The 27,059-nt window shown below is 42.3% G+C and overlaps 1 protein-coding gene across 4 annotated transcripts in view; it reads left to right on the top strand.

Moving 5' to 3' along the window:
• KIAA0930 (KIAA0930 ortholog) overlaps positions 1 to 27,059 on the top strand; it is an 84,997-nt gene that overhangs the window by 40,907 nt on the left and 17,031 nt on the right. For 3 of the 4 annotated variants that reach the window (XM_074825615.1, XM_074825618.1, XM_074825617.1), the window contains exons 3-7: positions 18,657 to 18,764; positions 20,073 to 20,150; positions 22,864 to 22,965; positions 23,394 to 23,534; positions 25,398 to 25,592. In XM_074825615.1, coding sequence (XP_074681716.1) covers positions 18,657 to 18,764; positions 20,073 to 20,150; positions 22,864 to 22,965; positions 23,394 to 23,534; positions 25,398 to 25,592 — 624 coding nt within the window. The remainder of the gene's footprint in view (positions 1 to 18,656; positions 18,765 to 20,072; positions 20,151 to 22,863; positions 22,966 to 23,393; positions 23,535 to 25,397; positions 25,593 to 27,059) is intronic. The other variant, XM_074825616.1, reaches the window with a different exon arrangement.

Genomic DNA, 27,059 nt, shown 5'->3' with positions numbered 1-27,059 from the left:
ATAACTCCCCCTTGACTGTTTGCGTTTTGCTCAGCCTCTGAGAAATGAACCTTTCCTGTGACTTTGAAGTACTTTGGATGCTTTGTGAAACTTCATAGGTTGGTGATTCTTTTGGTATCTGTGCAGCTCTCCTCCTGTTTGATTTTTGCAGTTCCAGCCCCTCTTGTATCTAATTTTTGAGTCTGTCCTGTGCAGTGAGACGCCAAACAGCTATTCTTTGAATTATGACTAGACAGGTTTTTATTTTACTTTGTAGTTTTGGCCATTCTTTCTTGAAAGGTGATGTCAAAATACCAAAATCATATCATTAAAAGGGTAAGAAGCTGGAGACTGATATTTATAGAAGCCGAATATAACTTCAGGCATCCCTGCCACCCACCAAACTGTGTGCTCTCATTTACATCCCCAGAGGTAGACTGGAAAGGTGGGAGAAGGGGACAGGTTCAGAATTGTTGGGTGCTGTGAAGGGCTAGAACCAGCACTGCCCTGTTGGCTGCTGCCTTGTGCCCAGGCTGCGCTGAACGCTCTGGCGATGATTCCTCCCTGAAAGTGAACTAGTAGGTAATCATAGAAGTGGGATTCTTTGTAGTTTGGGTATATAGTGAAGCCAAGTTCACCATAGTTCTTCCATGGACACTATGTATTTGCCCTGCATTTGCCTGGCTGTTGGAGGTTTTGACTGAAGAATGCTGCCAGAGATGCGTGAGGTGAATCGTTGCCCTGTGCCATCTCAGAGCGTTGGTTTATATTCATGAAAATAAGATCCGCACAGCTTTGAGCACAGGAATCTTCTGTAGGGCTGATGACAACAACAAAACCGGTTTGAGCGGGGAGGGGCTGTTTGTCTGAATGCTGACAATGGTGGTGTTTGTTTTCTGAGATGATGAGCTCATGTTCACATCATTTGCATGCCGTGGTGCGATGATTCATGTCAGCGAAAAGAAAGTGTCGATTTATCAAACGGTTTTCCGGTTTTGATGGCTGCCCTGTGTGATTTAAAAGTCGTTCCTGCTTGTGGGGTTTTTTCTGTGCTTACTGGAGCTGAAGAGTGTCAGCAATAACATTTGATTTTAAGTTGAAGTGTAACAGAGGATAAGCAGAAAAAACCTGATAGGATCAAGATTAGAAGTTCTGTTCAATTTTAAGGCTGTATGAGAAGGGCTTTGGATGCAGCTTAGTTGCAACAGCTTGAAGTAATAAATCTTGCAATATGGTAGGGACGATGGTAAACTTCTCTACCATCATAAATTTTATTTTAAAAGGCCTTTTAAATGATCTGCTTCGTAGACCCCCTGCTCTAAGCGACTTTCCATTTGCTTCTCTTTTCCACCCCAACAATTTCTAAACTGCTCGTGTATGGGTGAAACAGCAATGGTTTAATATGGTCTATGCCAGGGCAGAAGTGCCATGTTGAATTCTGGGCTATATCCATTACACAGACTCTTGAATCCCAGAGAAATGCGTTCAACTCCATGTCACGATAACAATCCTGCAGCTTTTCTTGCCAAGTTTTGAAGATAATTCTTCTCTCAGTGTCTTTAAGCAAAGCCACAGACCCCACCTGTCAGGATCTGTGCAGGCAGGACATTGTGGAGCATAGCTCTTGTCAAGGTTAAGGGATTTAATAGGCTTTTTTAAGGTGGAATCCCTTTGACTTGTCACTCTTTAGGCACTGTTAAGACTCAGAAACCCCCTTTGCTGCTGCCTCACACAGCAGCTGATCTGACCTACTGGAAAACGTAAGCCATGATCTGCACTTACAAAGGGTCCTGTACATTGCCAAAACCTACAGCTTTAAAAGACTGAAGTGGTTGGGCTTGGGATTCTGATTTTAAAATGGTATTAGATCAAGATTTAATATCTCTGTCTCTTTCCAGTGCAAAAGGTGTTTATGAAGGATTATGCTTTTACAGCAGCAAGCTTCTAATCTTTCTGTAGAGAGATGCTCTACAGAAGATGCTGGCATGGTGTTAACAGAGATAACTGCTGAGTAGGGAGACTAAGGTAAAACCTCACAGCAGAGCTAGGTTGTATTAACCCCTTCTGCCTTGCTTTGTCACCTGCAAAGGGTGCTGTATTTGTAGGGCAAAGCAATAAAAAAGATAAATTTAAGACACTGTTGGTGTATGTTCAGAGCTTGCCTGGATTTTGGAGTAGGTCCTGTTTTCTTCAGCATCCTATAAGTGTGGAGGAGTAGAGTTGCTGCCAAATGCATGGGGTAGTCATTCAGGCTGTTAAGTCTTCAAAAAGCTTGAGCTACTGGTGTTGTGGCTGTAGCTTCAGAAACAGAACTGAACAGGAGCCATGGTTTACACGTTTATGTGCATCTGGACCTGTGACACAACAAATATTGGCTGGGGTGGGAGACCAGTTAGTTTCCAAAGCTAAATGACTTGAGGCACATGACTCCTACTAAAAATCACAGGATTTTCATAGCTGAATCTCTAATTCACTGTCACCATCTGTCTGGCTGGAAGATTCGACAACCTGAACTCAGCATCTAGCAGAAATGCAAGTTTTGAAAAGCTTATGTTGCTGCCTCTGTTGTACCTTTCAGAGCAGTGGGGTTTTTTTGGACATTGTAAGCAAACAGGACATCTCCAGAAGAGCTGTTTGTATACTTCACGGCAGTCCCACATCACCCTCTGAATGCAACAGAGAAATAAACGGCCAAAAAATGCATCTCTTTGGCCAAATAAATTCTCTCCTTGTACGTGGATGGTATGTGGGAACAAACAAGGATTGCAACATGTGCACGTCAATACAGAGAGACAGCTGTTCTGCCTCAACTCTTGTGTTGTGTGAAGTTTGTGGAGGTGTTGCAGTGAGTAGGAACAGGGGCTTCTGCAGAAGAGGACAGCAGCAATGCATTGCTCTCATTTTGAAACATGGAAAAGGAATGCTGGCATTATCAGATTGATACTGTGATTTTCTGTAAGTTGCTCAACTTCTTAAATGCAAAGATTTGGCTTTTCTGTTACAATTATCCTTCTCGTAAATTCTCATGCTATTGTGCTGATGTTTGGTTGTCCAAGTATGTGGACACAAATCGTTACCGTAAATTCAGTCTCAAAAGAACCCTCTAAGACTTAGTTTGAAGTTTTAGAAGGCAGGCATTTATTGCAGCGCTGGATGCATGGGGGGTCACTCCACCTAACATGCACACACTAAAATGAAAGTTCATCCTTTATATACCTTAAAGACGTGAATATTCATACATTTTCCAAGAAGTCTCTGCCTTTCCACCTTTCTACGACATTTACGTAACGCTGGCGTTGCAAAACTAGACTACACATGCGTGGGGGTCTTGGGTGGTCGCTTGGGCAGTTACCCCCCTACTCCTTTTCCCCTTTTATGGTCGTGAGTCTTTTTGAGGACAATTTCTTCTCCTTGGATGTTTCCCAGCTCTGTTGTCCAGCCAAGTTGTTCTTTCTTACCCGCCTTGTTTGAGCATTTCTGCCAGGATGTATCTATTCTCAAGGTTAGGATATCTTCTCTGTACACTTTAATGACTCAGGCCTTGTTAAATACAACATTAAACATTGTTTGGTAAAAGAATTTCGTAACATTTCCCCTCTTTGAGACTTCCAGGTATACGCAATCGGGTACGACATGACCATATAAGGTATAATGGCGTGCTTCTCTTACCATTAATTGTTACAGGCCTCAACTTGCAGGCATCAAAAGGAGCTGCTCCTTGACATCCTCTGCTCCTGGTGCATTTTTTTGCAAGACTGTCTCTGTTTCCTACGTGTGCTGTGACAGATTGCTGGGCAGAAGTGAAGAATGCTGCCACAGGTGTGACAAGAACATCTCTTTCCACACAGAACTGGCTCTGGGTGTCTGTGACCTGGAATATACTTGTGACGTACCTGGCAGGCTAATGAGCATTCAGGGTGGAGGTATTTTCATATTCTGTCCTATTTCCAGAGTAAATTTGTGTCTGAGGCAAAGTGAGCATGCAGCTGAAATATCCTCGTGGTGTCACAGTCGGTAAACTCAGGACTTGGGAAGTGGGTGTGGGCTGCGGGGGCATTTTTAATGAATTGCTCTTTATTGCTTCCAGTCTGAAGAACTCTTCTTAAGCAGTCAAATAGGGTGACAAGAAAGCCAAGATCAGAAGGGAGTTTAATATGAATTGCACTGAAACACGGCAGCCCTGGCTCATGTGGCTGAGAAGCTGTTGTATTCTCTGCGACAGAGAGGAACTTCGTGGGGAAGAAAAGAAGCCCAGACCTGGTTCCTTCATCTGACAGGATTGTATTGAATAATTTAGTATCGCAAATGCAGCTTATCTGAGTCACTGGGGGTTTGAGGGACAGAAGAGCACTGCTGGGCTGGGCTTTGCACCCTGGAAAAGGTAAAAGGGTCTGCTTGGAGCTCCCTGAAAGCCTCATCAGGCTACTAGTTCAGCAGAGCACTCGGTGTGTTTGATCTGCGGGTCACAGTCAGTGTCAGCTTGCTTAGCAGTGGTATAAAAATGTCTGTTTTCAGTGTAGAAATTAATATGCAATTGAATTGAATCTCTGGAATATCATAATCAAGTTGCTAATAACACTAGTAATTAGTACTTAAATGTCTAGTCTATCCACCAGTGTCCCTTTCCCTCCCATGCCCTGCTCCATTTTCTCGTAGTAACCCAGTTTATGCTTTTCCACATTCAGCAGAAATGGTTTGAAATATGATGATTTATTAACATTCTGTAATTTATTTTCCCCATGCCTTTGCCGCCTTCGTTACTGATGCAGCACGCCTTCTCTCGTTTTGCTGACTGTATTCTGCGGGAGGCACACTGCGTGTTGCTTCAGGCACTTGTGCTTTTCTAGGGAGGACTTCAGAAAAGCTGGGAAATATTATTACAGAAATAAGGTAACAGTGAGCAACCTGTTACATCTGAAAATATTGGTGACTCTGGTCTGGAGCCATGTTTGATAATGCTTAAATAGTCACACGTCTGTCTATCCTTTCAATTTTTGAAAGCTGATTTGGCAGATTAATGGAATGTTTGAATTGGGGAATGAAAGTTGGTGCGTTTCACAGAGTACAAGTGTCAGGGAGCAGATAGGGTTATTTTGTCAGTATCTCAAATAAAGTGATTTCTTGCCTTGCTGATACTGATCAGCGTGTTTTAAATCCCAGCCTTGTCTTTCTTAGCCACAGTTACAATGGCTTTCTTGGTGCCAGAGCTATGCTGGGGGAAAACAGTTTTCACACCCTGCCTGTGTGTCTTACGATTTGCATGCTGTTGGTTTCCCCTCATTTGTTTGATGAGTGTCATCAAGCGTTCAGACTGTTCCAGTTATTTGAGCAACTTGCACTTCCCTTATTTTTAATCTTTTATATCTCTTCTGTTGTTGCTAGAATTGCGAAGACAGAATTAGACTTTTTGGGTTCTTTGCACATAGGTCATTTCAGTTACGGTTGGTTGAAGCCAACTTTTTAACCTTTTTTTTTCCTACGGATTGGTGAAGTGCAAAGGTTACAGGAGGGTGTTTTCTCTTTGGAGAGGGAGGAGGCTGCTGTTTCTAGCTGCCAAATGATGCTGTCCCTGCACGCCTTTCACTGTTGTCTCATTAGAGAGAAATGGGGTCTGTCTGTCTTAACATTTACCATTCAGCTCAGACCTAGTCATAGTGCAAAGACTGTTCTTCCCCCAAAAGCACAGTTGAGTGGAAGGGGAGGATGCCAACGGGTTGGAGTTGGGGGATGTTTGCAGTGATGCCTCATCCTTTCTGAAAGGGGTTGGGACGATGAGCAGCGCAATTAACCTTGAATTGCAGGGGCTGGACTTCACAAATCAGAGCACTTCTCGCTCTAAGGTAAACTAAAATGTTGACTTTAGGGCAGGCTTATCTCATTAAGCCATCATCTGCAACCAGATCAATAAATGACAGGAGAAAGATTGGGTTGTAAGGAATTACAGCAGCACTGAAACCCCGGTGAATAGTGGGAATAGCTTTGCAGAACTGAATATCAAGAGGAAAAGAAATGGGAGGGCGTAAAGTCTGCCTGTGAGTTGACTGCTGGTTTTGAGCTTAGACTGCAACTTTGCTTGTTCGGTGAACAGGCAATGAGTCAGCTGGGCTGGGGGTACAGTCACCTCTGCTCTCCCCAGCCTGAGCCTTTCAGCGTCGCTGCGCCAGAGTTGTATAACGAAGCGGCGCAAGATGAGAATTTTAGCATATATTGCTCAGAGGTTTGTTCAAGAAACAAAGCCCTGCCTTGCTCTCCTTCACAGGTGTATGAGGCTTTCTCCTTAAAAGCTCTTGGTTAGCACAAGAAAAAGTTCATGATCATCTTATTCCCTTAAGGATTTAAGCCCTGTTTGATTGTTAGAGGGGAGAGCAGTCAGCCTAGTCATCTTTACTCTCTTTAAAATCCCAAATTAACTGTGAAAAGAAAGCATACTTCTAGCTCTTTGCCTGATAAAAGCTAAACTTAAGTGATTGGGAACCATGCTGAACTTTATCAAATATGGTGAAATCACTGCCTGTTTTAACTTCCTTAACTAATATCAATCCTCAGGAATAAAAAAATAATAGTACGTATCATGCAAATCATGCTAATGATTCTGCTTGTAATGGCTGTCTTTCTGAAATATATCTGTCCAGTTTCATAATTGCAAGTGGAGTCTTTAAGTGACAACAAAACATAAATTGAATTTTTATAATGCAGTATTTTCCTGCCCTTTGTATTTTTGTACCAGATAGAAATGTTTTATAGAACCACATGTTTTGTTGTTAGCTTCTGCAGCACTCATTACCTTATTTATAATCATTACTGTTGCTTTATATATTTCTTACATGAAGACTAATAAACCTTACAAGGTCTGTGGCTTTTAGTGATAGACTGTAAATAGGTCTATAAATTCAGCAAATTACTTTGGTCTTAAAGAAACGGTCCTGTGTGGTGAATCTTCATATTAATGAATGTTATATGTAATTATTCCTTTTTGGAATCTGATCATAGTTACAGTGGTTTGCCTAGTTTTTAAACATTGCAATCTAGACTATTGTAGATACACCAACATCAAATTTACCTTGAGGTGTGAGTAAGTTACAAATTCTTGGAAAATCTTGAGGTGAAATCCCAGCTCCTCTGAGGTTGCTGAGAATTTTGCGATTCGCTTCAGTGGACAAGAATTTCATTCCCATTAAGTATAGAGGGTAAAATAAACTGAGTTGCAGAATAATTACAGAATCACAGACTGGTTTGAGTTGGAAGAGACCTTAAAGATCATCCAGTCCCACCCCCTGCCCCGGGCAGGGACACCTTCCACTAGCCCAGGTTGCCCAAAGCCCCGTCCAACCTGGCCTTGAACCCTTCCAGGGAGGGGACAGCCACAGCTTCTCTGGGCAACCTGTGCCAGGGCCTCACCACCCTCACAGGGAAGAATTTCTTCCTCATGTCTCATCTAAATCTCTCCTCTGTCAGTTTAAACCTGTAACCCCTTGTCATATCCCTACCTCCCCAATCAAGAGTCCCTCCCCCCTTTCCTGTAGCCCCTTTCAGTCCTGGGAGGCCGCTCTAAGGTCTCCCCGGAGCCTTCTCTTCTCCAGCTGAACCCCCCAACTCTCTCAGCCTGTCCTCACAGGGGGGTGCTCCAGCCCCCCGAGCATCTTCGTGGCCTCCTCTGGCCTTGCTCGAGCAGGTCCGTGTCCTGCTGTTGGTGCCCCCAAAGCTGGACCCAGCACTGCAGGGGGGTCTCACAGAGCGGAGCAGAGGGGGAGAATCCCCCCCTCGCCCTGCTGCCCACACTGCTCTGGGTGCAGCCCAGCACACGGGTGGCTTTCTGGGCTGCCAGCACACATTGCTGGCTCACAGGCAGTTTTCCATCCACTACTACTAATACAGCCAGGCCTATGGGTATGTCTGATCTCTTTGAAAAATCCCCTTCAACTCATCTTGCTTCTTTTTCTCGTCTGCTGTGAGTCCATTCCTGCACTATTCCCTGGGCCTTTCCAAAGTGCAGCTCATCTCCCCTGTCTGCCCCCAGTGTCCCTCCAGCAATGTCCCAGCCCTTTAACCTGTGTAGGCCTTTTCTGTCTTTCTGGTTGCCACCAAGGCAAAAGGTAGCCAGTGCTGTGGGTGGCTCATAGCAAATGGCATCAGGGAAAAAAACGGAACTTCCCTGGCCCTTCTTCAATAACAGTAGTAAGGTGGAGGTGTCTGATTGCCAGTTGGCACGAGGATGCCATCCACGAGGCCTCTGTCACGCTTGTCTGACGTTGGCCAATGTGTTTGGAAGATGAGTGGGAGTGGGAAGGAACTCAGTTCTGCAAGTCCCATTTTCTTAAACCAGATGTTGTATTTTTTCCCCATTATATGCACCATTACGTTTTTCATGCATATGGCCAGTTTGCTCTCAAATGACATCTGTCTGGTAATTCCACATTCACATGAGGTCATTGCTGCTGTTGTGAAGTCCTGAATACACACAAGAGATATGAGAAAGAGGACAGGAAGGGAGAAAACATTTTACAACAAGCTTAGCTGCTTATTTAAACGAACACAGCTTCTTCAGGATAGGAAATATTGGAGCTATTCTTGGAACCTAGTCTGGATGATTTTGACTTGAATGGTTCTCTTCCATTTACAGGTAAGTGTGACAAAACAGAGTGAATTGTTTGTTTAAATTGTTTCAATTTAAAAAGCAGGTTTGCTGGTAGCCACCGGTGAACCCTCAGTTCCTGATTAGCACGGGCTGGAGTAGGAGCGGTGTCTGTTGCAGGAACACCTTTCACGTGTCGTCAGGCATCCTGCAGCTTGGGTGATGAAAGAGGATAATCCACTGCCATTCCCCAAGGCTCTTACTCCATCTAAAAACACCTTCCCATGTCCTTGCCTACAAATACACGTAGCATTTGCAGTAAATCTTCCCAGTTGAATGTGGAAGGTAAACGTCAGTGTGGTGCTGGCAGAGGGAGGGCATCAATTCTGCCTGTTGGGATGATCTGGGCTGCAGAGTTTCTCGCCTGCAGGTCATGAATGAGTATCAGAAGTTACAGCCACTCACCATTTCTCATGCCAACAAATGGAAGAGGGAGTCCAAATGAATAGACTCTCCTGGGTAACTGCATCATGGAAGAGATGAGCAGCTGCTGCTGGGCACACAACTTGTCCCACTTGGACCTTGGAGGGAACCTCTGCAAGACACTGGAGTCTGAGATATCTTCTTGCTGCTCTGATTTATCCAGAGACGCTAGAAATTACAGTCAGCTTTTTAGATCATTTACTGCTCTTTCTGTTGGCTTGGCTGTTGATTAATACGAAGTGGTTGTGGGGAGAGAATTCTAAGTCATTAATATTGAAGGAAATTTTTAGAGAATGCATGGTTTTGTCTGTAGCTGAACTTTGCCTCTTGCACAAAACATTTACAGTTGCTTTATTGCAGGGGGCTTTGTTTCAGCTTTATAGCTAAGGTGGGTGTCGAGTTGCCATAGCTACTGGGCATCATGCTGCCTTTATGTGGGCTCCAGAGTGTGTTCCATGAGGATCAGGTGCAACTTCTGAATAATTAATAGCATCCAGGAAAAGGGAACTGGAATTTTGTTTTAGAGGGCTTTCTTCTCGTTGTCCTCCACAGTTAACTGCCAGTGAAAATTACAGTAGCCATAATCCTAAGAAGAAAGCTCCCTATGACATCTGAAAGAATCTTTTCTTTTTCATTTTAGCGCGTTGTCGCATTGTTAAATACAGTTGTTCCCTTTTAAATATTATCTTGGATATAAATATTATAGGGAAGGCTTCTAACGTAGTCTGTTGTCAATGTCATTGTTCCTTCTGCAGCTTCTCTATGTGACAGGACTGGGGCTGCACCCTGCCCTCAGGCCTTCTCTGCATGCTCCATAATACCAGTCTTCTTTGATTTTCTTCCCATTTCATAGAGACAGGTCTGTCGATGCCGAGCGGATGAGTGAGCAGATGGATTTTCATGGGTGACTTGGTCGGATCAGTTCATGTTGTCTTATCGGGTGTATATTGTACAACGATTCTTGGCAGCCTGTTCCAAAACAGAAAAACACTGCTTCACATACAGGACTGGGTTATTGCAGCATCTCCCAGCTTGTTAAACACACGTGAGGCCAAAGTCTTTGGAGATTAGTGACCTCTGTGCCATTCGTGGTGATTTCTTGTCCTGAGAAAACACCCAATTTCTGTGCCAAAGAGTCCTGGCAGCTCCTGGGATATTCTTTTCCTTCTGAATTGCATCATGTTGTTGATCCCTTTTAGTACGTAGGCAAGGAAGGAAGGAGTGACCTGTGTCTCGGTGGTCTGGAGGTGGAGGGTTTTGGCCCAAAGAAGCGAACGCTGTTGCGACAACAGCTCCATGCTGTAGGGAAGGTTTGGATGTCTTCTGGCAGATTTTTGGCAGGTCAGTCTCTGTGCAGCCAGCCTTACTCCGCTGAGCTGGAGTAGGTGCTAAAGCCAGAGACATTGCAAAGATTTCGGCATTCGTCATAGATCTGTATTGCTGCAGGGTTTCAGGCAACAGTCTTACTTTCCACATTTCTTTGGGGTTTTTTTTTATTAATTACCTTCACCCCCTCCCCAAGAGCAAGAGGAACAGAAATCACTGTGCACAAACCCTCTTCTGGTGCTGGGTAGCTTTGGCTCAGACTGAATTTACCTTCTAATATCTCCTAATCTCAGACCTGACACCTGCTGGTAAAAATACCATAAAATATTCAGACCAGGGTAGAGTGCTCTGCATTAAATCAGGGTCATAGAACTTATTGATTAATTCTTTTAATTTTTTTTTTTTTTCACATGCAGAACTCAATATAACTCTTGTTTTGCCATCACCAGTGTATTAAATTAGCTTGAAACATTTGTGAGGCTGATTCAAAACTTAGGGTTGTTACATCTTTAAAGTAAATAATATTCTGAAAATTATAAGGTTGTGTGTATGTATTTTTTTCCTTTAGTTAACACTGTTAGGAGCAAGCCTACTGGGATTTGAAGTGTTTCAGAGCTGCAGTGGAAGTAAAACATAGAAAGTGAATGCCCTTTATCATTTGCATACTAATGGAGGTCCACTTCTTTCAAAGGACCTGCATTTTTCTCTTAATGCCTTTTTCTGGACTCTTCTAAGCTTCCAGTAGCTTATTACAAACGCAGTTTGGAGGCAGCAATCAAGCTGTATCAATGACAGCCTTGGTGATGTTAGTCATGGAGGTGATGCAGAAGTCCACGAGGATATTGGGTTTTGAGAGAATCCAGTGAAGGTACTGTGTTTTCAGGGGCTGGAGAGCTGAGGTTTTGGAGTGAGAATCGATGTCTTTGGGTAGGTTGGGAAAAAATAGATTTGTTTTGGTGGCGGAAGGAGCCAAAGATGACTGTTTATGCCCCAAAGTTTGACTTGTCTAACTAGTTCTAATAAAAAGCTGCTGTAGTCACAAATTCTTTCTCTTTCACAACCATAAACTGTCTTGCTATAGTAGCACTACTGGTGCTATATGAAGTATTTCAGGTTACTTGTGTGTTGGTGTGTTCAAAGGATCCAGAGAGAAAAGAGGTTTTAATGCTCTGCCCAGCTTGGGAATATAACTAGAATTTACATTAACACTGCAGTTAAATATAATTTAAATTTTTTTGTCCTGACATTGTTTGATGGCTAGCATTTAGCACCACTTCTTTGTTGTACTTTAGTTATTTTCTCTCCTTTTTTTTTTTTTAAGACATCTTTCATTCCCCTAAGAGAAAAACTTATTTAACTATGATTATTTAAACAGGTAAAAATGTAATCTTTCACAGTCCAAACTTATAACTAAATGCCTTGTGCTATGTGAAGCGTGGTGTGTGTTAATTAACTATGAGTCTGATATGAGTATCTCACCTGCACGGAGGGGCTTTTCTGATGCCCTGAATCCTGGAGAGCCAACACTTCTGCTTGGGGAGGGTCTGGATGGGCTACGTGGGTGTCTTTAACTCCTTACCTCCAGCTTCATGCTGCGGTAGTGGTGCTGCTTAAATGGAACGAGGAATCCTGACAGCTCGAGTTGCTGCCTTGTGCCAGGTTCAGGCTGTCGCAGCTACATCAGTACCGGCACCAAAGCTGTCTGGTTCCCTACTGCTGGAGGGTTAGTTGCTGGGGTGAGGGGACAGGTTGCCACACAAAAATCCCAGCTGTGTGATTAGGTGCTTAAAGAACTGCCTGTGGACTTATAAAATATCAGGTGTCCAAGAGTAAAGTATCTAGAAAATGGAGACATGTAATGCTTCTGGTAACACCAGTGTGCTCTCTTAATGTCCATCTGGGTTATACCATTTACTTAAAGCTACTCAGTGCTGAAAAGAGATTGTTAAAGTGCAAGTAAAACAAGTGGCTGGATAACACACAAGAAAAATGCAGAACAAACTGTGTTTGGGGGTGGATCTGAAGGATGGGGGAGGAGGACACTAGTTCCTTTGGTCAGTGAATTTAGAAAGACCGTTTAATTTGGTTAGTATTTCAGGTACCATTTTGGAATCATGCTTTTTTGCTACAGGGAAGACTAGTAAAAGGAAATACTTGGATAAATGTGAGAAAGGTACTTCTAATGTTGAAAGCCATTAGGCTTCACAGTAGTTGGATGCACTCTGATGGGGGCTTTAAAGACTGTGCTGGTGAGCACATGCTGGGAGATAATTATGCTTTTGTAGAAGATGGACCTGTTTTTGAAAGAAACGTTTTTCTTTTGCTGATTTTCCTGATCTTTTGAACCAAACCTGTCAATCTGAAATCCTAAAAATCAATTTTCGGTCTCTGTGTTGCAGCTGGCTCTGGAGACAGGAGTATTTCCTCGTTGAACTTGTATTGTGGAAAAAATCTTGAATTTTGTTCACTGCATCTTCTTCCTGTCCCTTTTCGCGTTCAGCCCCTTCACCTTTACTGTTTTGTAGTGAATGTGGTCTGGAAAAAAACCTAAAAAGTGGTGCTGCTACTAGATAGACCTGTCATCCTATTAGACTTCTTTTTAACAGACAACCAGAATCTGCTTTTTTTGGGTGGCTTCTGAATGCCAACAAAATAATGCTTCCTGTAAACCCTGTTCTTATTACCCTGTGCTTTACCTGCTGCCCAGCTGACAGCCTGGATCGATTTTGACTGTAGATTTTCTTTTCAAAGGCTTGTGCATTAAGCTGTGCAAACAAGGTGATTTTCAATTCACACGGGTTTCGTCAAACAGCTCTAATGACTTGGAAACTATATGGAATTAATGCCCTCCTGAGTGAGGGTTTTTGGGGGGGAGGACATAAATATCCCAGTGTTCATATTATTAATATCAATTTAAAAGATTGATTGTATTCTGGAAGTTTTGGGGAGCAAATAGGCAGAAAAAGTATCCAGTTTATCACAAAGATTTTAAACCTAGACTGGGATCTTAGATGGGTTTTTCTGGGTTTTGCGATAAAAATGTTCCAGCTGTCTGTAAGTGTATAACTTAACATGTGTTATATTGACTTCCAGTAGAAGATCCTGTATGGCTTGAGTTCTTTTGTAAAGATAACCAGTCCATAATCTCTACATCTCCAAAAGGTGTATTTCTGTGAATAAAATACATCAGTGTTAATAGAGGCTTTGCTCCTTTGCACTTAGGATGTTCTTTTTGTGCAGGTAGTAACTCCTGATGACAGTTTTAAATAATTAAATAATGTGGGAGTAGCTGTGAGGCTGTTGTGACACAGAAGCCTCTGAAGTCCCAGAGATGGACCATTCTAGTACGTGAGAGCTGTGCAAGAAGGTAGCCAGAACATTTGCCAAGCACGGAAAAGAAAAAAGGCTGAGGAAAAGCAGGATGATGGTGGGGGTCCTGGCTGACAGGAGTGGTAAAATGAAGCTGGCCAAGGGGGAAGGGATCTAAGGTGGAGGTGTTTGTAAGGGGGTTCTGCAGGGCTCAGTGACTGGGATGATAAAATTACAGTGGATTCAGATTTGCAGAGAACATTGGTGCTGTATAAATTCTGAGGGCCTGACCATCGGACTGCCTAGCCTGATTCCTAGGAAACGTGGTTCCATTTATTAGTAGAGTTCAATACTTCAGTGCCAGGAGCACACACAGCCTGTGAGAAGGATGGGCAAGGCACAGGGTGCAAGTTATTTAGCTTGCAGTCATGTTGCTGTGCAGAAAAACTGCAATCCTGAGGGAGTGGTGAGAGTGTGTACTCCCAGTGCTGTGCCGGTACCAGAAGGGTCCGGTACTGGTGAAATACTGAGGGAGTGGAAAAGGAGCACAAGTTCTGCAGAGGTGCCTCTGAGAGGCACGGAGACCAGGAATTTTGTCTGGTTTATCTGAAAGATTAACAAATTACAAAAACAAACAAGCCCCACAAAAACCCCCAAACAAAAAAAAAACAACAAAACAACAAATAAACCCAACCAAACCAAAACTCTGAGTATTAAAGAGCCTCTTAATGCAGTGGAAATGGGCGTGACAGGAACCAGAGGCTGGCAAAAGGAAAGCAGCTGAATGAAATGAAGTGGCACACTTTCAGCCAAGAGGGTGATTAATCATTGGAACGAGTTCTCAAAATAAGGTATTTTCCCAGGCACTGTCTAGTCAAATGTGATTAACAGGCTTTTGTGAAGAAGTAACAGGGTAAAATGTCTGTGACACTTAGGAGGTCAGCCTAGCTGATGTAATTCTCCTTTACAGCCTTAGCTCAGTAACGCCAGGAAAACTTTAGAAAGGTGGCGTGAGAGATTTCAGCTTGCTGAAACTAGACGGGTCATCATCATCACTTGAAAGAGGGAAATATCCAGCTTGGCTTTTGGATTTCACTGGGAATAAATAATTAGTATTTACATAGTTCTTTCTATTAATAAATTTTCATGCTTGCAAGGCGGCACATCTAATCTAAAGCCAGATAAACAAGCGTAGAGGTGAGGCATGGCCAAGTGAATCAGCAGCAGACCTGGAAAAAGCCCCAGTGTCTCCTGGATCCCTGGCTGAGACAGGCTTGTTTTCTTGGGAGGACTCAGCTGTCTGAAATCCAGCGTGTTCTCCAGTTCAGATCATCTCTTAACTCTGCAAGGCCAAACATGACAACATGAATTAAGCCTCAAATATCACAAAACAGTGTTCTGATGAAGAGCATGAGGTATACTGAAAAACTATATTTTGTGGTTTTTTATTTATATATATTGTCTTATAAATGTTGTATATATATATAAATAATTAGGTTCACATTTACTCAGTGATTTCTGTGTAAATATAAGGCAGCACCTCTGTAAGGCAGGTGTTTCTCTTCATTTAGGAAGCGCTGCGCTCAGCACTGGCGATACTGACTTACCTAAACTCACGTAATGGTTTGTTACTGGGAACTCATTGAGATTTTGACAACGCTCCTATTTGATGTCTGAGCACCTTGAGGTCAGAACAGTGAACATGTCGGTCTCCTGTTTCCCATGCTGTCAATCCCAAATGCCTACATTCACTTGGAGTGATTCGCTTAAGTGTAAAAGGGAAAAAAAATCACCCCTTGATTTTCGGGTTGGGACTTAAATGGAGAAAACCCCTTGGTGACAGCTATGGTAGCTACTTCCACAGTATTTATGTGATGTTAGAACTGCAGTTCTTTTGCACATAAGGAGCCTGAGTAATGGGGCTTTCTGAGGCTTCAGGTCTTGATTTTATGTTCTTGGCATATATGCTGTTTGCACATAGTACCAGGAAGACAAGCGTAGAGATGCTGAGCAAGCTTCCTTGGGAAATGGACAAATTAGGTCAGCCTGCTAAGAGATTTAGACTGCTGATTTTAAATAATAGTGATTAAGATCTATAGAACGGTGAAAATTTGTGTTTAAAGTTCTTTGTGTGGGGTTTTTTAATTTTATATTTTTTTAATGATTGATTTAGATGCTTCCTTTATTGGCTAACGCTGCCTGCAGGGTCTGAGTGGAGTCAGCCCCAATCTCTCCTACATCCTTGGCCCTGCCTGAGTCTCCACAGCGTGCCAGCGACGGCGGGATCGTTTGCTACGAGTTGAACCGAGCCTGTTGATTTATTTCACGTAATATCGCGTGGCCACCTTCACATCAAGCACCGTGACAGTAGAGGGTAGCTGAGATTAATCTGTGAGCTACAGCACTTGCAGGGGAAATTGAGCCCCTGGAAAGTGCTGTTTGTTTTGACCAACCCAGATTTAGCACTTTGCTTTATGCTGAGATGCCTTACGGATGCTTTTTTGCTATTTCTGGATGAATTGTTTAGAAATGAGTAACAGAGATGTTGCAGTTAAATAGAGGTGTTTCTGAGATAAGGGGTGAGATATTTTGTTTTTGTAAGTGACTTGTAATTTGGGTGCCTGCACCACAAAGCACATTACCAGTCAGATGGGGAGTGGTGCTGCTCCTTCTAGCACCCTGGCGAGGGCTCGTTGTGTTTTATAAAGTGGATCCTTCGCTGGTGTGGAAAGTAAAGCATCCAAAACCACAGGCTGCTGCAGCAGACGTTGGCTTCTTGGTGTAACTGCTGCCCCAGTGCTGGGTAGAGCTGGTTTGTTCACCTGACGTTCACCAGCGACACTTACTTGGGCATGAGTAGGAGCTGCAAAACACACCCAGCAGATGCCATCGCTGGGGAGAGCATTTGCAAGCCCATTTTCTGTCTTTCTGAGGTTTTCTTTCTGTTGCTTCTGGCTGCTGACAGCTCCTTTTTCTCTAGGAAGAGGTCGGCCCTGCCCTGCCTGGTTTGACCTGTTGAACAGAGATCTATACCCTGTGCAGTTTATTGCCTGGCAAAAAATTGAATTCCTTAAACTCCCTAAATTAATTTCTTTTGGTATACAGCGTGGCTTGAGCACTTGGCTCAGGCAACAGCCAGGGCAGTGATTCATGGTGACCTGCCATGCCCTAACCCACAGGTTGTACCGCTCAGGATTCTTACCCTAAATTAGTGTATAGGGTAAAAGTGATTAAAGAAAGGCCCTTTTTCTGTCTGTGACAGGGTTGGGAGGCGTTCTGTGGAAGAGCTGTTGTGCAACGGCTTTGTAATTGCTGGGGAGTAGTAGTTCAGTGTGTGAATTAATTTCACCAGCAGAAAAAATTAGTGGCTGACTTCTGCAAAGGGAGGTTTAAACTTTATCGTTGAGAGACGATTAAAATCTGCCTGGACTAAAATAGAGGCTCCACAGATATGGAGGAAGAAGAGACTGAGGTGGTTTCTGCTGAGCACATGGTCTTGCTTACCCTGGTGTGTGTTTTCCTTCTCTTTCCTTCAGAAACAGGATGGCTTTTGTTTCACAGGGTATTTCTGGAATCTTGAGAATGTGATGGTTCTGTGCTTTCAGGCACAAAAGTGCAAGTATCACCTTTGTTTGTTTGGAGATAAATTTAAAATAGATTAAGACATGAGCAGCTGAGGGAAATAGTTTTTTACAGTAACTCTCATTAGTTTGTGTGATGATATTGCTAATAGAAAAATTCATGGTTAGGAGCTTCAGAAGAAATAAAATAAATTATATGATGTGTGAATCTATAGGCATTTTAAAAAGATATTCGTAAGTTAAAAAATGAGTGCTAAAAACCAATCCATTTGTCTTTCGTAGTATCTGATGATAGTGTCAATCCTGAAATATTGTACTGTTTCACTCTTCACTGTATTTTGGCCTTGTAGCTTAACAAATGTAGCTGAAATAAATGCACAGTGACTATAAGACCTAATCTTGCTCCATTTGATTTCATTCACATATTCTGACTTCTATGACAATCTGTTTTCTAACAAATCAGCTCTACCCTTCTTTCTCTGCCCCGTCCAAAGCAAAAAAAGGTTCATGAATTGCCCTGTTTACAGCTGTGTCCACTGGTCACAGTATTCCAAATATTTCTTAAACATCTGTTAAGGTAGGTTACTGTGTTAACAAAAAAAGATATTTGACAAACAAAGAGAAACAAGTGCTTTTCCAGGTATTCTGTCAAGACAGTGGTAGCTTTGACGTCTGTTAAGTGTGCTACTTGTCACCCTGTTTTTTATCACACACCAGTTCAGAGATTAAGCTGTGCTGCAGATACTTTTTTTTAAGTGTCAAACTACTGTTCAACTCTGTGTACTACATCAAGTCAAGTTTTATAGTTATCTCAGTTGTTTCAATTTGTTAGCATTGGTAGAGTTGTTTCTGCATTCTGAGATTATTTGAGATTTTTCATTTGCTTGTGTTTAGTACAGCTGAAAATCACACATGTGGTTGGGTCCAATCAGTGCTGTCAACATGAAACCTTTAGAAGAGGGGTTACCAAAATGTCATCTGTGAGGCATTAATTAGTGGACTTCATCTTCCCAGAAACTCCCACCCCAGTGGGGAACAAGCAGCAGCTCCCTGCTAGACAGTGTTGAGCATTGGTCTGGTGACGTGTTTGATTCCGAGGGATTGTATTAAGAGAAATACATATGTGTGTGTATCCCTGATTTTATTAATTTCATTTTTGCTAAAACATACCTGTTATAAGGAATATATAAAGCTGCTGAGATTGCCCTGCACACACCTGCCTTTCTCACCTATTCTTCATGTGCTGTGTCCCCCCAGCTTCACTTCTGTACAGAGCCTTCCACGATCAGCAGAAGCTGATCTTGACAGAAAAATACAGCAGGAAGCTACACAACAGGCAGCTTCTGGTGTCAGTTTTATGGATGCATATAGGTCATATTTTTCAAGGAGATGTGATATTTTCTTAGCAGGTTGAAGTTGAAGTTTACCGGAGAGATTCTAAGAAGCTTCCTGGCCTGGGAGACCCCGACATTGACTGGGAAGAGAGCGTCTACTTGAACCTCATCCTACAGAAGGTAACGGTGATGCTTATCTAAATTTCATGGGCTATTTATTCTGGAGAGGTTTCAGGGAAGGCTTTGATCTGTCCCCTTCCCTCCCTAGCTTGGGGGATTTGAACGCTTCTGAAGGATAGAAAGAAAACATGGTTTTAATTTTGCCTTTCAGAATCTAAATGAACATAAACTGAGATGTTTATTATTTTTCAGTAGAATCCTAATAGCTTTCCTTGAAAAAAATTTAAATATATATCTAGTGAAGCTGGGCTGAATTTTATCCTCTGTAACAAAGTTTTACAAAATGGAAGGCTTTGTCAAGTTTAATAGTTTTTGAGAGTGAATGTGGCTGTTAGTCAAGCAATTAGAGTTCACAATACTGGTACAGCTGGGAGAGGGAGCTGCTAAGTAGAAATGAGATGAAGGTGTTGTGTACTGCACTGGGAGTTTGCTGCTCTTGACATCAGAACTTTAGTAAAACGTTTTTTTTTTGGTTGGTGGAAACATGAAGCTAGCACAAATTATTTCTTTAATCAACTCATAGGTTGTTTAGTTATTGCATATGTTACATTGGTGCTTAGGAAAGCTGAACGTTACTATAGTCATTTGAGATCCCTTAAGTTTTGTTGATGATGATCTCGGAATGAGAGACTGCTGGCTTATTGCACACATCCTGGAAAATAAATTGTTTTCATTCTCTCTCCTTCCTCCCCAAAGTCTCGTTGCAGAACTTCTCTGCAGAGAGCAGTTTCTGCCTTTATTTGATGCTGAATAAAACCAGACTCTGCTTGCTACAGTCAGAATTCAGAGATGCTGTTACAGCTGGACATTGCTGTCCAGAACTGTCATGCTTGCTCCTTACAAGTTTTTTCAGGTTATTTGGCAGGCTGCGTTAATGGTTTCTGACCTCTCTAACGTGTTGCTTCTGCTCATTAGTGTTTCTATTTCTCTCTTTCCGAAGGGAGGATATCTTTTCCATTTCTACCTTAAAATGTGCTTGTGTGTGTGTGTGCCATGCTTATTCCCCCAGCTGACCAGTAAGCTAGTGTGAAACAATATTGACAGGAGGATTTTTACCCACAGGTTGAGCACCTCAGCAAGCATCTGTGCAAAAGATTTCAGCATCTCTGAGATAATAAACAAATACCAGCTTGAAAATTGTAGTTTCAGCACAGTAAAGAGAATAAAGAAAACAACAATACTGAAACATCTTACTTTCTAGCCAGACAGCTAGAAAAATTAAGATGGAATGTGTTCTGCTTCATGCACGTGAATGTTTTGTTTTTCTAACTCTAAATCTTTATTTCTCTGTCTGGTACCCGGTTTCAGCTGGATTATGTGGTGACATGTGCTGTGTGCACGCGCTCCGATGGAGGAGATATTCACATTCACAAAAAGAAATCTCAGGTGAGATTACCCTGTTATTACTCTGGATAAGAGGATGGCATCCAGTATTATCTAATCCTAAAGACTGTATCAAAACCAGGGCAGTGGTTCTCAGGCTGTTCTCTGACAGATGCACCCTTGTGAAGCATCTCAAATCTTTGTCTAGTGACATTTCCTGCCACTCATCTCAGTGTGAGATCTAAATGTCCTTTATAGCCCCTCTCAAAAAATTTTAAAATCTCTGCATGCTTTTGTGATTTCTATCTTTGCCTACTGGATGTGAGTGGGGGGTGCTGAGGGGGGAGTATGCCCAATCTGAGGGTAAACCTGAAATGGTATGAGACCTGAGTTATAAGAAGCCTTCAGGGAAAATCTGTAATGTAGGGCTATTAAATGGTAGACAACTTACTGATTACCAATTTATCTTTTTATTGTTTTCTCTGCTAAACTGCCTATTCCTTCCATCTCCACCCCAAAGGCTTTTATCATTTGCTCATGTGCAGCATTCAGTTAATCTCGGCTTTAGCGCAGTGGAAGAGACTGAATAATAAGCATGGAGGACATGGGAACAAGAAACCCCAGACTTCTTCACTCAGTTTCCAGCAGATCTTGCAACAACTTCTCCTAGTTGGCAGAAATGCTGCTTTAAAACACCCCTGTTGCTTTTAAAAGACTGTTTCTCTGAGGCATTTCCATTCATTTAGCTCATTCAGCTGCTTGCATGGCTTTACCTACAATAAACCAATGCTCTTTAATCCTTTAATTTTGTTTTACCATTTTAAAACAGTTGTTGCTTTGCTTGCAAACAAAACTACCAACGCTGATTACTGTATTTGTAATTTGCATTAGTTAGGTGCATAATTCCCTTCTTCTGGTGCTGAGACAACACATTACACCACTGATGCAAGCCTTTTATTTCTCATTGCTTTTTCCACTGTTTATTGTCCAAATTTCACCCCCAGTTAACTTCTGCAAAATTCTTTTGAGAAAAATCTGTATTACTTGCAGATTTGAGAACTGGGAAGATGAGGGACCTGCCCTCACCATGTGTGAACAGTGTTCAGAATCAGGAGGGGGGTTTCTGTTCCTCCTTCCTAGAGGCTCGCACCATGGGACTGCTTATAAATTCTTCTTTGTCTCCCCTTTTCTAGGAGAAACACCTTAAAACTTACCAATGCATACTAATAACATTTCAACATCATGAAGCTGATCTATGGAGAGAGAGAGAGGGCAATTCTATATACCCTGGAAAGCAGCAGGGCATTTCATTGTAACGTGCACCAGTGAGGCTCTTAGTTTTAAACAAACAAAAGCTAGCTTTTTTGGATCTGTATTACTGCCCTGATGGTTCTTGCTTTACCTTATTTCTGGTTTTTGTATACATTATCCTGTCAGTGTGCAGCCAGGTGTTGAATAGGTAGACCTATGACAAAGCCACCGTGTTCATACCGGTAGAGTACCTGAGGCACAAAACCAGTGTAAAAAAGGCCGACTTTCCCCTAAATTATTTTGCAGTCTACGTTGATTCTCTGCTGGCTTGACAGTAAGATCTCTACAAACTGTGTTTTCCTCAGGTGTGTCTGACTGGAGATGAGTTTGAGGGTTTTTTTTTGCTTTACAGTGGATGGCATGAGAACAAGGATGCCTGGAAGATGTCCTTGTTTCAGGCGTCAGTGCAAGTGCCATCTTTGAGGAGTCTTGTTACTTCCCACTGCTGTTTCTTGTCATGAAGCAACCTTTCTTTTTAATAATCTGTATTTAAATGTGCATGTAAGCTTCATAAGTACAAATAAGGAAAAGCAACCCTCTCATGAATATCTAATACCCTCCCTTAGTCATGTTTCACGTTGAATGGTTTGTAGCAGGAGTATCACCAGCCTGACAATCTGGGCAGATTCAGAGCTTTCACCACATTCACAGAGGGCTAAGATTTGACAGGGTTCTTTAATTCAAAGCTGTGTTTGTGAACAGAGGTGGAAGCAAAGAAGGCTACTTGGTATGAATTCTTCTCCCTCCTTACCTGTTTGCTAATCTTGTTGGAATGATAAAATCTAAAGCCTTTAGCTGTTTAAAGAGAGGTTGTTTTGAGGAGTGAAGTGACCAAAGGAGTTCAGGAACTGCTTCAGAGGGAGGAGCGTGCAAGAGGAAGCACAGTGGGTAGAGACAGAAACAGAAGCAGAAGATGAGGGTGAGAAATGAAGTGCTTGTCCTCCTGAGGGCCGTGCTTCCCTTTACTGAGTGATGTTGATCTTACCCTGGTACTAAGCAAACAATAACAATGAAATTAACTGTACAAGCAAATAGTTAGGTCAGCTACTCCGGGGTAACTTTCTTGCTGTGTGTGCTTTTACTTTGCAATGCATTGCAGTGACTTAAAGGCAGCTCAAGGTGGTTCTCTCTGTCAATGAAAAGGAGGATACCTTAGCTGTAGCACACGGTGATGAGAGGTCAGGAGCACACAGGGACATTTACTGTGGAGCAACTAGTATTTGATAACTTGCATGTGAAAACTCAAGGATTTCACAAGTGGTGTCATCATTGCAGAATGGGCTGTAGTCAGAAACCAGCTCAGCTTTGCCAGCAGGGTATCTCAAGCCTAAGTGAAAATGTTGGCTGGCTGAGCAGTGTTGGACTGTGGTGTTTTGGTCTTGCTTGCCTTGTATTCAGTGCGTCCGTTCCTGAGCGCATTTAACTGAGAAGATGTATTTTATTTTTTTTCCCATATATTTCTCAGCAAGTGTTTGCATCTCCTAGCAAACACCCCATGGACAGCAAAGGAGAGGAGTCAAAGATCAGCTACCCCAACATATTCTTCATGATTGACAGTTTTGAAGAGGTGAGTTCCTTGTTGCAGCAGCAGTTTTGTCCTATTCTAGTCTTATGTCCTGATTAGCCTTGTACCTTTTGAAGTAATCTTCTTGGCTAATTGAGGGTTATCTTCTAGTAGATTTTATTTTATTTGACCTTTCTCTTTCTTTAATGTTTGAAATCTGAGCTTAAAGCTGGATTTTGGCATCTGTCTTTACGATGGCCTAAAACAAGACAGGCCGATGTGAGAGCTGCTTATCTCAGCACGTGATTTGCAGTGTGCACTGCCTGAAGTCTGGTTTTTTGAATGGCTGAGGTGGAGCCTACAGCTCCCTTGCTTTCTGCCATTTACATTGAAACTGCCTTGGGCCTGAGGAGAGTCGTGGGAATCCAAATATATTTAAACTTCAACAGCTGCAGTTTGCCTTGAAGTGTTTCATCTTGCACCTTTGGCAGGTTTTCAGTGACATGACTGTGGGAGAAGGAGAAATGGTCTGCGTGGAGCTGGTGGCCAGTGACAAAAGCAACACCTTCCAAGGGGTGATTTTTCAGGGGTCCATCCGCTATGAAGCACTCAAGAAGGTCTATGACAACAGGGTAAGGTGCTTCTGAAAAACAGCATCCTTTGCAACCACAATACTCTGACACAGTTTTTCTTTGCTGCTGAGGCTGTGAGCTTTTTGTCTGGTTAGATCATCTGCATCATAGTCTGTCTTTTTTTGGCTTTGAAAGTTACCTGAAAGCTAATGCTTTTGGCTCAGACAGCTGAGAGGATTCAGATCAGGATAGGTTGCTCTGGTGTTTGCCAAAAGGAGTGACACAGAAATGGATCTGAATACCAGAGTTTTGGGAGCCCCTTCATTTTCTTGAAAGGTCATAGATATTTCTAGTTATGTCAGAGAAGGCATGTTTTGCAGGGAGACCTTAAACTCCAATAACTACTTTGCTGTATGTAAAACATATTTTTCTTCAGTGTGTGTTGTGCTCACAGCCATTTTCAAAAGACCACTGTAGTTTCACTGCCCCAGAAAGAAGCTTTCTTTGATTTCCTCCAGAAACACAAAATGCCAGTGCTTTCAGCCTCAAATTCAGTACTTAGTGCTGAAGTCAAGAGTGTGCAAGAGCCAATAAACTTCTCAAACAGTTTGTTATGAAGAGAGTCCTGAGAAGTTTTAAAAAAACAAAAAAAAATCCCCACAGTATCTACTGTGACTGTAAACTTCCTTTCCCTTTGTTCCTACCCTTGTCAGGAGAGGTCCTGAACAATTTCCCTTCTCCTTGTTTTAAATGTGAGTAGTTATACTCTTTTAGCAGTTTTTTGAGAGACCATGAAACTGAAATTGTTCTTCTGTCCCACAATTATTGTGTGTCTCGCACAATCAGCAGGTGGGTTATTAAAATACATGGGAATGCAGAGTCACTGAAGACAACATAAGAAAAAAGCCCTGTAGTGGAAAACCAACATTTGATCTTGTAGAGTCACCTCATAGCCTAGGAAATGTCCTGTTTGACCACACAGCTATTTTACATTGTTTTGGTAGATGAAATAAAATTGTTAGCACTTCAAATACTCAATTATGGCTGAAGGCAAAACTTGAAATTTGGCTGGACAGAAGCAATCTCTCTGCTTTTGAAGGTTATGTCATTTCAGCTGTGTCTGTAATAATTCTTAGTACAATATGAGTTGTGTTACAGGATGAGCATCTTGGCCCTTTCAGGTGATAAAACTGCTGAAAGTTGTGATAAACCACTTAAATTTATGGCTAAGTCCTACTTACTTCACTTGGCAAAACCTTGACTGTTTTCATATTGGTCTGTTCCTTTTTTCAGTTCTCAGTTCAGTTTTCAGTTCAGTTGTGTTAACTGGAAATTGAGCCCTCCTGTCTGTTGATTGGGTTCAAAAGCTGTCAGGGTTTTGCGGTGAGCAATGCAATCCAGGTTAGTTGTGCGTGGGGGCTGTTTCTTTTTCCTTTGGCCTTGACAGTGTGGACACACAAGTGTCCGAGCTGACTTGCCACATAGTGCCAGAGTTGTGCAGTGTGCTTTGTCAGTTTGAAGCATCTCGTGTGTGTGTGTGTCTGCTGCTTTTTGGACTCAACAAGTGTCCCTGTACAGGCTGTGTGGAGTTGTGCACGTGCCTGCTCATGCTCTGCTGTGCCACGTTGTGTGGGTCTGGATAAAAACCGTTTGTTTTATCTCAGCGTGTCACTGGGGTAACTCTGCCTTTTGGATAGCTGAAGGAGTTGATTTTTCTCTGAGCCTCTGTTTTTGTATCTGTAAAATTGCTTCTCTTTTGGACATGGCTTCACATTGTGGCTTTAAATGCTTCTTAAGAATCAAGATCATTGTCCACTATGGTTTTGACTTATTCTGAGATAACTGCTTTCAGAGAACTCTAGTTTTTTGAAACATGGAGATGATATTACATGTTTTTTTCTCTCCTGTCTTGATGCGTTGTAGGTGAGTGTTGCAGCTAAGATGGCTCAAAGAATGTCTTTTGGCTTTTATAAATATAACAACATGGAGTTTGTCCGAATGAAAGGGCCACAAGGGAAAGGACACGCAGAGATGGCAGTGAGTAGAGTTTCTACTGGTGACACTTCGCCATATGGGACAGAAGAAGATTCAAATCCAGACTCCCCAGTGCATGAGAGAGTAAGTAGCAGACAGAAATAGTGACCTACGGTTAAGCATGGACACATTTTATTCCAAAGCCAGTGGACGGACTGAAGCTGGGATTATCCCACATCAAGGTTCTGAACTTAGATTTGCTCGTGGAGATTTTGATTATACTCAGTATATGCAGATGGATTTTTAGCACAGTTTCCCTTGAGCAAATACTGAATACAGAGATGACTGGATGATTCATACTTGTGGAGGTGTGTTTTGTTGAAGCGACAGCAGTGTTGATGCCAGGGAAAATGATGATTCTGCCTGTTTTCTATGAAAATTAATAGATTCCATTTCTGTACAAGATGGGATTTACCTAGAAACGTGGAATTTGTATATTATGTAGGGTGCTTGCTAAACCTCACAGGAAACGATACTGCTGGGAGATTTTGCCACTGAGGAATAGTGCCAACGTGAAGCCTGTAATATTAAAGCAAAGATTACGATTCTAGATGCAGTACCATATTTATGCATATGCTTAATTTTAATGCAAAAGCAGTAAAATACCAATAGAATCAGTCCATAGATGCTGATTTGTCTCTTACTCAGTCCTGAGCCTTGTTTTCCATTAAGGCATTTTACCTAGTTAATGAGGATTAGGCAACACATCTTCATAATACCCGCCCAGATGTGTCCTGACCTGGGCTGGGAAGTTCCTGAGGGATTCCAGTCTGGTTTCCTGTGTAACGTAGCTGATCCGTGTAGTTCAAAGGTCTGCAGGACTGCTTCTAAAGGTCTCCATGCAAGCTGTGTGACTTTTGTTTCTGGCTTCCTAAAAGGCAGAATGAGCTGCCAGCAGAGAGCTGGTTAACTGCTTGTGCTTGCTCTCAACAATAGAGATACAGCCTGGAGAAATCAGGCCTAGAGGGACTTCCTGATCTTTTGGCTCCCAGACTTCCAGTGTCAACTGGAAACTGTCAAAATAGATAAGGTATTATCATTGCTTTTTGCTAATGGTTTTAATGGCGCTTTGTCTGTTTCTGGTTTTCCCTCCAGGTGTGGTATGAAATGGCTGCAGTATTAAAAATAGAGACAAGCACAAATCAGAGCTCAAGTGCACTAAAAATGGATCAGCTGAGCGGTAGAATGCTTCTGCTGGTTTGGCTTTTAACATTAACGATAGAGGGACAACACAGAGTGTTTCTGCAGTGCAACATCATCCTCACTCACATGTCACCTCCCTCCCTATTTGTATGGACAGATATGAGCAATATCAGGTGTCATCTCGGGGAGAGTTATGGGATTGTTAAATTAACTGTGTGAAGAAGGAAGGGTGAGAGAGAAATTGCTCATCTCCATTAGCAAAGCAGTTATCCCTATTTTTTGTCCATTTGAAATGAAACTATTAAAATATTACTGGCAAAACCACCAGATAAGCACTGGATTTCAATTCTTTCTGAAAGAGATACGGTTGACTATAACTGTGGTTTACTCAAGAGCAACTACTGCTCT

This window comes from Strix aluco, chromosome 5 (assembly GCF_031877795.1).
Source record: "Strix aluco isolate bStrAlu1 chromosome 5, bStrAlu1.hap1, whole genome shotgun sequence".
In the NCBI taxonomy this organism is placed as follows: domain Eukaryota; kingdom Metazoa; phylum Chordata; class Aves; order Strigiformes; family Strigidae; genus Strix; species Strix aluco.
Note: the sequence above shows the minus strand (reverse complement) of the source record. Positions and strands in the feature narration are given on the sequence as shown.